Source organism: Stegostoma tigrinum, chromosome 14 (assembly GCF_030684315.1).
Source record: "Stegostoma tigrinum isolate sSteTig4 chromosome 14, sSteTig4.hap1, whole genome shotgun sequence".
NCBI lineage: Eukaryota > Metazoa > Chordata > Chondrichthyes > Orectolobiformes > Stegostomatidae > Stegostoma > Stegostoma tigrinum.
The window spans coordinates 36,096,517-36,110,706 of NC_081367.1; the positions used below are offsets into that span (position 1 = coordinate 36,096,517).

Below are 14,190 nucleotides of genomic sequence, written 5' to 3' on the forward strand. Positions count from 1 at the left end.
TAACTGACCATGGAAGCACCTTCACCCTCTGGTTTGGTGGGGAACCTCCTATCTCAAATGCCAAATAGACTATCACGTTAAATTAAAGAAGGTGACATTTTTCACAGCTAATTAAATACAAGACCAGACAACCAAGTAATGGCTAATAGACTTATGTGGAATAAGACATCTTGATGGCCTTCAAGAGCTGATTTGACAGCTTCTCAGCAATAAATGGGATACAAACTTGTTTTTAAAAATCAACAATAAAGACACACCGTGACTAAGAATCTCGAGCATATACAGCAGCATTCTGGAACACTGAGGATGTCTGCTTTTCTGTCTCTTTTCCAAACATCAAAAATTTCCTCTGCCCTGCTTCCCTAGCCTTGTTTTCAATTAACATTAAGCAGAGGTTCACCTGCACATCTGCCAATGTGGTATTCTGCATCCACTGTACCCGGAGTGGCTGCCTCTACATTGGGGAAACCAAGCGGAGGCTTGGAGACCGCTTTGCAGAACACTTCCGCTCAGTTTGCAACAAACAACTGCACCTCCCAGTCGCAAACCATTTCCTCTCCCCCTCCCATTCTTTAGATGACATGTCCATCATGGGCCTCCTGCAGTGCCACAATGATGTCACCCGAAGGTTGCAGGAACAGCAACTCATATTCCGCCTGGGAACCCTGCAGCCTAATGGTATCAATGTGGACTTCACCAGTTTCAAAATCTCCCCTTCCCCAACTGCATCCCTAAACCAGCCCAGTTCGTCCCCTCCCCCCACTGCACCACACAACCAGCCCAGCTCTTCCCCCCACCCACTGCATCCCAAAACCAGTCCAACCTGTCTCTGCCTCCCTAACCGGTTCTTCCTCTCACCCATCCCTTCCTCCCACCCCAAGCCGCACCCCCATCTACCTACTAACCTCATCCCACCTCCTTGACCTGTCCGTCTTCCCTGGACTGACCTATCCCCTCCCTACCTCCCCACCTATACTCTCTCCACCTATCTTCTTTACTCCCCATCTTCGGTCTGCCTCCCCCTCTCTCCCTATTTATTCCAGTTCCCTTCCCCATCCCCCTCTCTGATGAAGGGTCTAGGCCCGAAACGTCAACTTTTGTGCTCCTGAGATGCTGCTTGGCCTGCTGTGTTCATCCAGCCTCACATTTTATTATCTTGGAATTCTCCAGCATCTGCAGTTCCCATTATCTCTTGTTTTCAATTGGTATCTTTATATGGTCCTTAACTCCTTTAAATTCAGGTTAATTTTTACATCTGTAAAATTATTTGGGCCTCTTGAATTAAAGCTGCTATGTTTGCATTAGAAAATGTGACCTTACTAGTGTAATAACCTGTAAAATTGCTTTGCTCTGCAGTTTGACTCAAGGATTAATTTGCCTGCTGGGATTCGGGATTATTTTTTTGGTGGCTATGTCTAATCCTAAGGTAAGTTAGCCATGAAGGATGTTATATTCAAATCCATCATTCTAATACTGGGAGAGACTAAAGATCTGCAAACTTTAATGTGCATCTAAATGGTTACTTTTTCACCTACTATCGAACTGACTCAATTGAACAAGGTCAGAGGAAGTTACCACACTTAAGTGTTTGAAAGGTAGGATGCGGTTCATGAAACATTTTGACTGGCTACTATAGAGGAGAGGTCAGATGTCTTTAGTTGATTGACCATATTGGTGGGTGGTTGTGGACAGGGAAGCAACAAGCTCTCTACCAACTTGGCAAATATAAAATTAATTCATTCATGAATAAAATTTATTTTTGGGAATTCAGGCAAAGCTGCATAAACTGTGAACAATTTGAATTCAGGGGAGGGGAGGGAAAAACCAGAATCATATTTCAGAACCAGATGAAGAATTCAGACAATGATCATATTCAGGACAGTAGCCAAAGATGGATTTTGTAATCATGCCCAGTGAATGAAATTATCATGTGGTAGGGCACTGACCAATTGTTCAGCACTAGACATCCTGAAGGCAACTTACACTTCCTTTTAGAAAACAAAAGATGGCACATTAACAAGCATTGTTCTCCCACATATTTTAACCAGTAATGTGACAGAGAGTGAGAACACCCTGACTGCCAATCACGTCAAATTATTCTCAGCCTGAAAATCAAAAAAAAATTACGTTGCATTTTTCTTTTTAAATATTCTGATAAATAATTGGATTTAAACTGAAGATAAACTAGCAATTCAATCAACCTTTCAATAAAATGTCAAGTTTAGAAAAATAATTCTATTTCTTCTAATGGAGAAATTCAACAAACACTAAAATGGCTTTTCAAGAGCACTGAATGTATTTAATTGTTGAAGTTAATTCGGCATTAAAAACTCAGTCACGTCTCCTTCAACAAGCTGTAACCTTTTCAAGAAAATTTATTGAGATAACCATGGAAAAGGAGAGTTTATGCCAAGTCATTGTGATATGAGGGCGCTTCAACAGTGTATATTCTCAATTTATCGTTTTGCAACAGCAACTTCTGGATTTCCATTATATTCCGCACACTTGTGCACTGCCGGGTCACTGTCAGTTTCAATCGGTATTGACAGTTTTGCTGTCAATATTACTGCAAAATTTAGGCAATTCTAACTTGTCAACTAACACACACAACTCTCAGTTTGCTTTAGCATAAAGTACATTTATGACTACTAAGTATTTGCTTTAGTTTTTGAAATTGAAATTTTTGGCATTTAATATTCATAGACTTAGGAATGGAATATGACATTTCTTCAGTGAAGCTGTGTACAACCACATCTCTCTTCACATGCAATGATGAGTTTTACTTTGACCAAATAGTCGGTTACAACCAGAACTTCAGCTTTTTCATTATGAATTAGAATCATCAACTTGTTGCAAAAACTCTCCCCAACACAAAAGGAAGCTCAAAATAACATTCTTCTACTCAAACTCAAAAACTGTGATATAATTTTACCTGAGTATTTTTCATATTGCATTATTGCTGCTGTTTTCTGCAGGGATTTGTTGTTGCGCTTGATAAAGTCACCTCATTTGCTTTAAATCTTGAAGCTGGTTTATTCATTTTCCTGATGCTGAGAAATTCTCGATCAGAGCCATATAAGTGAGTACATTTTCTAATTCTTTGTTGTCAAAAGTATGATTCAAGAGGAGAGAAACAAAGTTAATTTATTTGAATTTCATAGAGGGAGTAATTGATTGAGGGTATAAAACTCCCTTTATAAGATTTCTACAAAGGCATTATGCATAACTATGGTTCAAAAGGCTTGGCCATGATGACAGATGATAAAAAAGAAAATACAGATGTTGTATCATTAGAATTTTAATATATTTGTTTGATATTTAGTAATCGGAGTTATGGAATAGATAACAGAATGCAAGGGTACAAAAACATGAAATTGGTAAACTGAAGATATTGACACATATCAGCACTTTTTTGGTGCACAAACAGGATGCGTGATAACTCCTGAGTATGAACTATTTATTCAGTGTATGGAACAACAACATTTGGCACATTCCTTAGTTACACTGTTACTTGTTTGTGGCAGCTGTTCAGCCAGGAAGTGTTGAATATGCACTAGTCTGTCAGTATTGGGTTCAATCTGCAAATGGGAACAGAGGTGTTAAACAAATGTTTAGTGCCAGAAGTAAACTATCCAAAGCGAGAGGTATTTGGGAGAGGATACAAGATGTGGATTGAGAAGCCAATCTACAATGAGACGAATGACATCACAATTTACAACATGACACAAGTGCAAGGAAGGAAGCTAATTTAGTGAGTAGGACGGGTGAATATTTCTAGTCTTTAAAGTAAAAGAGAGGTCTTTAGATTGTGTTTAGGGCTCCTCCAGTGGTTTGTGTTTTTTTCCCAATAAACCAAACAATAGAGTACCTGTTTATTTACATTTTAAGATAATTAATAAATTTATGATGGTGTTGGCAGGATATGTGAGGTGTTGCTGCTACAGCGTATAGAATCTGCTGGACACCAAGATGATCCAGAGTGATCACATCTGCAGTGAGTATTTGCAGCTAGACAAACTACAGATGCAAGTTGAGCAGCTGGAATCCAAGCTGCAGATGTTGTGTGATGTCATGGAAAGAGCAGGTTACCTGGACACGTTCCAGAAGGCAGTCACGCCCCTTAAACAATGTAATTGAAATTTGGGTCTGTGATCAGGAACAGCATGGGTGTGCCTGCAGGTGAGGTAGGTATGGAGTCCCAAGTGTTTACATTTGAGGAGCCTCAACCTTCTCAATTGTCCAATTGAGGTTCAATTATGAGGTTCTTGTAAGCTGTGGTGCCTACGGGGGTGATGAATGATCTGAACTCAGTACTGCTGCACAGGCAGCCATTAAAATGGGGGAGGAAATAGGAACAGAATCATAGTGGGGGATAATATAATTAAAGGGCAGCTGCTGGCACGAGTCCCAAAGGCTGTCTTGCCTGCCCAGTGCCAGGATTAAGGGCATCTCTTCAGAGCTAGAGAAGAACCTGGCATAGGAGGGGATAGATCCAGATTGATACTAACAACATTGATAGGCCTAGAAATGAGGTTCTGCTGAAAGATTTAGAACTGTTAGGAATTATATTAAAAAGCAGAACCTTCAAGGTAATAATCTTGTAAATACTAGCTGAGCCACAGCCACAGACATCGCACAAAGAGTTGACAGATTTAGTAAAGGAATACTAATGATCCCAACCTCTTCTAATTCTGAGACTCTATTGACTTTACTCAGCAATTCAAAAACCAGGTGAATCTGTATCGGGATTTTAGACAGTTGCAGAGGCATGTGACTTTGGTTTAACCCTTTAGAGATCCTGAGAAACTGTTTGGTAGGTGGGATTAATGATGTAACCTCGTAAAAGCACCTAACAGCTAAAGCCCGACTGAAGTTCAAACAGATACGACAACTGACTTTATCATTGGAAAATGTGGCAAAGTGGAGAATATGAGTTACAGGGTACATCGATGGAAGTGGAAGCCCACGCTAGTCCAACTGAGCTGGGGGTACATCACTTGAGTGAAAGCACTCGCATAGCCTCAGTCAGGACATATCCTGAACAGAGGGATTCTAGGTCAGCACACAACAAAACTGCAAAACAAAGCCAAGCCTCTGCCAAATGATTAAAATAGCCTTCAGGATCTGGGCTGGCAAGCCATAGTAGTTGCTGCTGGTATGCCATTGGAGACAACAAAAGAGTAGTACTAGATGAAAATCGAGTGAGTGAACTCAGAGGCCAGAGTCCAGGAGTGCACACCTTGGAAATTGCACCTACACCTGGTTTGGAACAGTTAAATTATCCAACAACATCCAAATCAGAACCAATCAAAATAAACAGCCTGTGAAATGATCACCCAGTTCTAAAGGAGATTGATGCCAGTGTGGCTGTAACAGTGATTTGCAGAACCAATCTTTAACAAAATGCACTCTGGACACCAACCCTTAAGGTGACCAAACAGGTAGATGAGAGTAAACTGGTTGATGTGGTGCATATGGATTTCAGCAAGGCATTCGATAAGGTGCCCCACAGTAGGCTATTGTACAAAATGTGGAGGAATGGAATTGTGGGAGATATAGCAGTTTGGATCAGAAAGTGGCTTGTTGAAAGAAGACAGAGGGTGGTAGTTGATGGGAAAAGTTCATCCTGGAGTCCAGTTACTAGTGGTGTACCGCAAGGGTCGGTGTTGGGTCCACTGCTGTTTGTCATTTTTATAAATGACCTGGATGAGGGCGTAGAAGGATGGGTTAGCAAATTTGCAGATGACACTAAGATCGGTGGAGTTGTGGATAGTGACAAAGGATGCTATAGGTTGCAGAGAGACAGATAAGCTGCAGAGCTGGGCTGAGAGGTGGCAAATGGAGTTTAATGCGGACAAGTGTGAGGTGATGCACTTTGGTAGGAGTAACCGAAAGGCAAAGTACTGGGCTAATGGTAAGATTCTTGGTAGGGTAGATGAGCAGAGAGATCTCGGTGTCCATGTACACAGATCCTTGAAAGTTGCCACCCAGGTTGACAGAGCTGTCAAGAAGGCATACAGTGTTTTAGCTTTTATTAATAGCGAGATCGAGTTCCGGAACCAAGAGGTTATGCTGCAGCTGTACAAAACTCTGGTGCGGCCGCACTTGGAGTATTGCGTACAGTTCTGGTCACCACATTATAAGAAGGATGTGGAAGCTTTGGAAAGGGTGCAGAGGAGATTTACTAGGATGTTGCCTGGTATGGAGAGAAGGTCTTACGAGGAAAGGCTGAGGGACTTGAGGCTGTTTTCGTTAGAGAGAAGAAGGTTGAGAGGTGACTTAATAGAGACATATAAAGTAATCAGAGTGTTAGATAGGGTGGATAGGGAGAGCCTTTTTCCCAGGATGGTGACGGCGAGCACGAGGGGGCATAGCTTTAAATTGAGGGGTGAAAGATATAGGACAGATGTCAGAGGTAGTTTCTTTACTCAGAGTGTAGTAAAGGAATGGAACGCTTTGCCTGCAACGGTAGTAGATTCGCCAACTTTAAGTACATTTAAGTCGTCATTGGACAAGCATATGGATATACATGAAATAGTGTACGTTAGATGGGCTTTGAGATCAGTATGACAGGTCGGCACAACATCGAGGGCCGAAGGGCCTGTGCTGTGCTGTAATATTCTATGTAAACCAGCATAGGGTATATAAAATTAAGAAGTTAATTGTATACCTCAAAGATTGGTGTGGGTAGAGTAGGGTTTCGTTCATGGGCACTGGCGCCAGCACTGGGGTTAAATGGCAAAAAAAAACAGAGACCTGCTGTGTTTCTCCAGCACTTTGACAGTATCTACGGACAGCAAAGGAGAGTTAACATCTTGAATCTGATACGGCTTCTTCATAATCATATGGTGACTGGTAGAGTGGAAAGAGCCACAGTACTTTTCTTGTATTACTTGGTAGAAGGGAGCTGTTCAACTAGGGAAGGCATCATTGAATTGAATTGAATCATTTACTTTCATGTGTATTCAATTTAAAAATACAGTGCAAAGTGGGTATGTACATGGCACCATTTGCATTAATTTAGAATAAGATCACTTAAGGGTGTCCAACTTCCCTTTCCACTGCCACAGTCCCACTCTGGGCTTTCCCGCTCTCGCCGTGCCTTCGCCAGAGTCCCGCTGTAGGTGTTCCGGCCCTCGCCATGCCACCGCCAGAGTCCCGCTGTAGGCGTTCCGGCCCTCGCCGTGCCACCGCCAGAGTCCCGCTGTAGGCGTTCCGGCCCTCGCCGTGCCACCGCCAGAGTCCCGCTGTAGGCGTTCCGGCCCTCGCCGTGCCACCGCCAGAGTCCCGCTGTAGGCGTTCCGGCCCTCGCCGTGCCTTCCCCAGAGTCCCGCTGTAGGCGTTCCGGCCCTCGCCATGTCCCTGCCAGAGTCCCGCTCTGAGCTGCCTCACTGGCCCACTCTGAACCTGCACAGTCAGCTCTTGCCACACGGTTTCTGGTCACAACCCAGCTCCTTAGCTAGGTAGTTTAAAGGGGTGGGGTGGGATAGAATTGCTGTAGAGTAGAGAGATGACGGAAGAAATAAAAGGAAGGACAAAGTAAGTAGGAGGAAGAGAACTGGCGAGCAGAGTGAAGCTCCAAATGGAACGGCTTACCCTGCTGCCATCTTGCCTTAAGTTGGAACCATGTTGGGACCCATGCCCTGGCAGTCAAATAACTGGCCACAGAGAGGGCTTTAAACTGATCGAGAGGGTGGGAGGCTTTGGAAGAGGGGAGATGGCTTACAAAGTGAGACTTATGGCAGCATTTGTAGAACAGATATTTGGATGGTACCCAGAGTAGGCCAAGAGCGAGCATATACAAATATAGGAACATAATAAAACTGTCAATGGGAGAAAATAATCTTCACTTGAATGTCGTATATGGAACAAATTAATGAATAAATGGCCCAAATATAAGTAAATGGATATGATCTCTCAACTATTATAGAGACATGATTGTGAAGAGATCGAAGCTGGAAACTAAATGTCAGATGTGAGACTTTTTTTAAAGGACGAGGCAAAAAGAAAGTGTAGTGGAGTAGCTTTCTTAGTACAGGATGGAATAAGTACAATAACAAGAAACTACCTTGAATAGGAAAATGTAGAATCCATGTGGGTGGAGGTAAGAAACAAGGAGGAGGATGACACTGGTATGGATCCCCCTCCCTGCAGCAGTAACAATAGGACAGAGAACAATCAGGAGATAATGAGGGCAAGTACATTAATCATGGGTGGCTTTACTCCCCTTTTAGAATGGGAAAGACAAATTGGCAGTGATAGCCATGAGGAAGAATTTCGTGGAGTATTTGGGACTATTTCTTAGAATAATACGTTGTAGATCCAACCAGGGATCAGGCTATTTTGGATTTGTTACTGTGTAATGAGGCAGGATTAATGGATTATTTGAGTAAAAGATCCCTTAGAAAATAGAGACCATAAAATTTGAGGGAGAAATGTGAATGAGAAACAAGTGTGCTAATCTAATAGGAAGAAAATTCCAAGGGAATGAGGATAGAGGTTGCTGGAGTGAACTGGGAAGAGTTTAGCAGCATAGAGGAATAATAGCAGACTTTGAAGAAAGTAGTTTGTGACTCTTAAAAACATTCATATTGTTAAATAAGGGAATACAATATACTAAATCCCACCCCATAATTTCTTGGTCCTCTCCAATTTAAAAATCCACAGGATTCCTTCTTACTGTTAATACCTTCTCAACACAGCCACATCTCCAGTGCTTCTGAAAGAAGTCTCCTTTCAGATCAATTTACAATATCCCGGTGAGATAAGAGTGCAGTAAGGCTCTCCAATCATCTCCCAACATTCCCAGGCCCCGAACTCCTGCACTACCACCAGCTCAGTGTTGCCACATAGTATTTGATGACAATGCTTAATTCAGCTTGAGAAATTAAGAACGATGGGCTTAACTTCAGTTGTCAAAAGGTATCATCAAATATAATCCTTCAGGCACTTGGAGGTGGAATCTCACCAGAGAGGTGGGGCACATTCGGAGAGTTGCGCATCAATTCAACTCATCGATATGTTCTTGCCTGCAAGCGTTCCACCAGAGGTAGGTACATAGCAGCGTGGCTACCACCACCCAGCAACACTGGGGAGAAAGTTTGGGTAACCCTAGGGCCTGATTGGTGTTGGGAAGTCATCATTACCATGATCTTCTGGACTTCAGACAGACACCCCTCTTGAAGCCAAGACCCAGTGGGTATGTTGAAATGGGCTTGCAGAGAGCTGCAGGCTAGGAGCTAAATATTGCCTCTTTTAAGTTTCCCTCTTTAGGAAGTTCAAATCACACCTGGTAGTTTTGTGAGGTTCTCTGCATTAGTGACAGCCAATGGATAAAAACAGCCCAGTGCACATTCGTCTACTTAGATTTCTAAAGAACTAAATAACATTCTGCATTGGCTGCCTGTTCAAAAATACTGGATGTAATAGCTGGGAAATTGACTCCAGTTTCGGCTAGGCTGGTTCATGCCCTATTCAGTCAAATAGTGTCATGATGCTGGATGAAAGACAATCGCTTTCATCTCATCTCTGGAGCTCAAATCTTTTGTACATAATTGGACTACAGATGTAATGAATTCAGGAACTGAGTGGCTCTGGCATAGCCCAAACTGAGTATCCGTGAGCAGCCTCTTGTTGAATAAGTGCTACTTCATGGTGCAATCAATGACCCCTTCCATCACTTTGATCAAGAGTTGACTGATAAAGCAATCAGATTCCTGCCCTACTTTTCATGGACTGGACATATCAACAATTCTTCCATGTCATTGGGTAGTTGCTAGCATGGTAGCTGTATTTGAACAGCTTGGCTAAGGACGATGTTTAGCACACATTGTCCAGTGTTCTAGCTTAACAGGTTGATGCCCAATTTTCAAGTATACATGGCATTGGACCTGGTACATTTACTTGTACTGTCCTGTGAATTATGATGATCGAAAACTGAATGAGAATAAAACAGCGATAATGCTTTGCGTTGTAAAGCTGGTCGTAGGTAATCAGATGGATGTGGAGGCAAATATGACAGAAAGTACAATGACAAGAGGTGAGAGCGTAGTGTAATAACACATCTCTTTTATATCCATAAAGTGTCTGAAGGTAAACAGAAGCAGTTTTCAAGGAATGTCAAAAAGGAGGAGGAGTAGACTAATGGTGAGATGTAAGTAAGGAATTAGGCACTTGGTAGCTGAAAGTTTGGGTGACAGTGGTGATTAAAATTGGGCTATGCCAGAAAACAAAAATGGAGGGGTGTGAATATCAAGGTATTACTGAGCCAGGAGCCAGCTTTGCTCAAAGCATGGTTCTTGGTACACTTTAGGATACAGTGGTATTCTAACATAACGTGGAGTGTAAAGGTAGGTGAAAACTGGTTGCTGAATCATTGGCTACTAAATTTCTTCTTCCATTTCTTGTAATAGCATCAAGAGGTGCAACGTGTATACCTGTTGAGAGTTAAACCTTAGCAATTCACCTAAAGCTATGTCAGTTTCGTTGACTGTTTACCCTTGCGTGATGTCTTCTTGTTCTTGTTTTCAGCCCTTACAATTTTAATTGAGATGAAGGGTCTGCCTTTGAGACATTAGCTAATTATTTCAGAAGCTAACAGGTTTTCTTGCAGATGTGCAACTTATTTTGTTTAAACTGCTAATGGATCTTTTTATTCCAAATTTGTATACTGATATAAACATGCCTGAATCACTAACAAAAATTTTCAGCCTACCTAATCATTTATATTTGCAGTCAAAAACTTGCCAAAATTTAACTTATTCAGTCGTGAGTAGATTTTTTTTAAGTGTTTATTAGTTAGATGCTAGTCTCACTCTAGCACATGAAACTTGAGATTTCAAAAGTAATAGAACAATTGCATTTATAAAATGATATCCCTAAAATGTAAAACAGGTTATGAAATGTAAATGTATATTCTGCCAAATCTTTCTGAAACATTGATTCCATTATTTTATTTTATCTGTTTTAGGCTTATTACAGTGCCTTTGCCCATGAGTTCAAGGATCTTCTTCTTACATTGGCTTCTCCCAATCTATTTCCTGTTTGCTGTGGGATATGACATCTATCAAACTTTATCACGTGGTTGGTATCACTCAAATTCACTGTCAGGTAATGGTACAGTCTGAGATTGTACATTGCTTCACCGTATGACTTCATGAAGCTTGTTTAGTAAGATTTTGAAAGAGAAAAATGGGTTATAGTGGATTTTACTGAAGCTATATTTTGTCTAATTCTTATTTATTCTGTTTACAATAACACCACATGAAATAATGATGTACTGTTTGCAACTAAGCAGTATACATTTATTGTTGCCTTATTGATGTAACTCTGCCGTTTCTATGGAGTTGTTGGTTGGTTCCTGAGCTGACTGGTTTTCATGCAAATGTTTAATCTCCCTTCTAGGTGACATCGTCAGTGGTATGTAGCCTCCGTTGAAGCACTATTGTTCTGTCCCACTCTGAATTTGTAAGGTCCGGTCTGTCATGACGAGCAGTCTGGTTTCTCATTTTGTACCGTAGTGGTATGTAGATGGAGTCTACTTCAACTGTTTGTTAATTGCATCGATGGTTGAAAACCTTTTGTGCTTGACTTTGTCTCGCTTGTCCTAGTACTGTAACTCTGTCCCAGTTTGATTGGTGTCCTTCTATGTTGGAGTTCATTGAATCAAAAGGAGAGTTGGTTGTGATGTTTTGCTGCATGTTGGTGTTCATGTGTCCTGGTAGCGAGTTTCCTGCCCATTAACAGCCACACTTCACCTGTTACTCTCAAAGACAAAAGATTCCACAATGAGCAGGACAGAAGTGACATACAAAATACCGTGCAGCAACAGTGAGAAATGCTACATAGGCAGGAAACTCGCCACCAGAATGCATGAATACCAACTTTCAGCAAAACGGCACAAACAATTCTCGCTCATTTCAATACACTCTGACATAGAAGGACATCAATTTAACTAGGACAAAGTTACAGTACTAGGACAAGCGAGACAAAGACAAGCATAAGATTTTCTGGAGCCCTGGTTTTCAACCACCAAAGCAATTAACAAACAGGTTGAAATAGACCCCATCCATATACCACGACAGTGCAAAACCAGAAACAAGACTGCCTACCACGACAGATCGGACCAAATAAATTCAGAGGGGGCAGGACAACAGCGCTTCAACAGAGGCTACATAGCATTGACAATGCCACCCAGAAGGACTGTATTTTACAGATTGTAAGTATTAAATATCACAATGTCACTAATATTATTTGTATTAATTCATTTCAAGTTGTCCATCGAGAAGCTTATTATATTCTTAGAAGCCTTGTGCAGTATACAAAAAAAACATTCCTGTTGAAGGATTTTACGTTAATGCCTTGTACCCATTCAAATATTGTTACATTAACAATCACTGGAACCTGTTCAGATATAGAAATCTTTTAAAAGAAGTTGGATGACAACTTGATGAAGCTGTAAAACCAGAGACAATGAGGGGTACTGTTTTCTGAGTACCAAATTAAAGTGCATTAATCGCATTAAGTCAAACTGTGTTAATCCTTGCTTAGGTCACTTTTGCGTATTTTGTATCTATTGTCAAGAGGATGCTGAGATAAGAAGATCTAAAACTAAAATATATATGAATAAGAGTAGACCAAAAAGATGCTTTAGTGAAATGTTGATGGTTGAGGAGGCAGAATCCATTATCAAATGGAATGAATAGTTATTTGAAAAATAAACATTTACAAATAGTGCAGGGAATTTGCTACAAAGTGGCTTTTTTCAGTTGCGATGGACTGGCAGCACATGTGCTGCAAAATTCCATTTTTACTCGGACAAGGCTTTTTAACAAGTATACTGTTAAATACACTGAAAGGAAAGCCTCTTGCTTGATGCTTAAGTCAAATTTAGAATAATTAAAAAAAATTAACAAGAAAATGCTTAATGCATAACTCACAATTTGAAATATTGTAGATAGTGTTTTTTTTTAATTCATTATTGGAATGTGGGCATCACTGGCTGGCCAACATTTATTGCCAATCTCTAGCTTCCCTTGAGAAGGTGATGTTGAGCTGCTTTCTTCAACCGATGCCGTCTACCTGCTGTGCGTTGACCCATTAAGGAGAAATGCCATTAGGGAGGCACTTCAAGCACTTTGATCCAGTGACACTGAAGAAACAGCAAAATATTTCCAAGTCAAGATGGTGAGTGGCTTGGAGAGCAACTTGAAGGTGGTGGTGTTCCCATATATCTGCTGTCCGTCGAGTTGGAAGTGGTCATGGGTTTGGAACGTGATATACGAGGATCTTTGAATTTCTGCAGCACATCTTGTAGATAGCAGCAGTGTACTAAGCATCAGTGGTCGAAGGAATGGATGCTTGTTGACGTAGCACTAATCAAGCAGGCTGCTTTGTCCTGGATTGGGTCAAGCTACTTAGTGTTGTTCAAGCTGGATCCCATCCAGGCAATTGGGAAGTATGCCATCACAGCCCTGATTTCTGCCTTGTAGATGGTGGACAGGCTTTGGGGAGCCAGAAGGTGAGTTACCTGCCATGGTATTCTTAGCCTTTGACCATTACATTGTTTTTGTGGTGAGACCAGTTCAGTTTCTGGTCAATGGTAACTCCCACAATGTTGACGGTATGGGATTCCACGATGGTAACAACATTCCAATGTCAAGGGGTGGTGTTTAGATTGTCTCTGGTACTTGTGTGGCATGAATGTTGTTTACCACATGTCAGCCCAAACCTAGGTATTGTCCAGATTTGTTGCATTTGAACGTGGACTACTTCAATATCTGAGGAGTCACAAATGGTGCTGAACATTGTGCAATCATCGGAGGACATCCTCACTTCTGATCATTTGATGGAAGGAAGGTCATTGATGAAGCAATTGAAGGAGGTTGGGCCGAGGATACTACTCTGAAGAACTCCTGCGGAGATGTCCTGGAGCTAAAATGACTGACCTCCAACAACCATGATCATCTTATATGCCAGGCATAACTCCAAGCACTGGAGAGTCTGCCCCCTGATACCTACTGATTCCAGTTTTACTAGGAGCTCCTTGATGCCAAGGGCTGTCACTCTCACCTCATCTCTGTAATCCAGCTCTTTAGTACATGTTTGAACCAAGGCTGTAGTTAGGTCAGGAGCTGAGGGCCCTGGCAGAACCAAAACTGGGAGTCACTGAGCAGGTGCTGCTTAACAGTA

General features: G+C 41.6%; 1 protein-coding gene across 4 annotated transcripts in view; it reads left to right on the top strand.

The window, feature by feature from the left end:
- The window catches only part of si:ch211-51h4.2 (uncharacterized), a 299,094-nt gene extending 287,234 nt beyond the window's left edge, over positions 1-11,860 (top strand). For all 4 annotated transcript variants that reach the window (XM_048542917.2, XM_048542918.2, XM_048542919.2 and 1 more), the window contains 3 exons: positions 1,357-1,426; positions 2,976-3,079; positions 10,970-11,860. In XM_048542917.2, coding sequence (XP_048398874.1) covers positions 1,357-1,426; positions 2,976-3,079; positions 10,970-11,126 — 331 coding nt within the window. In that variant the 3' untranslated portion in view covers positions 11,127-11,860. The remainder of the gene's footprint in view (positions 1-1,356; positions 1,427-2,975; positions 3,080-10,969) is intronic.
- Positions 11,861-14,190: the final 2,330 nt, after the last annotated feature.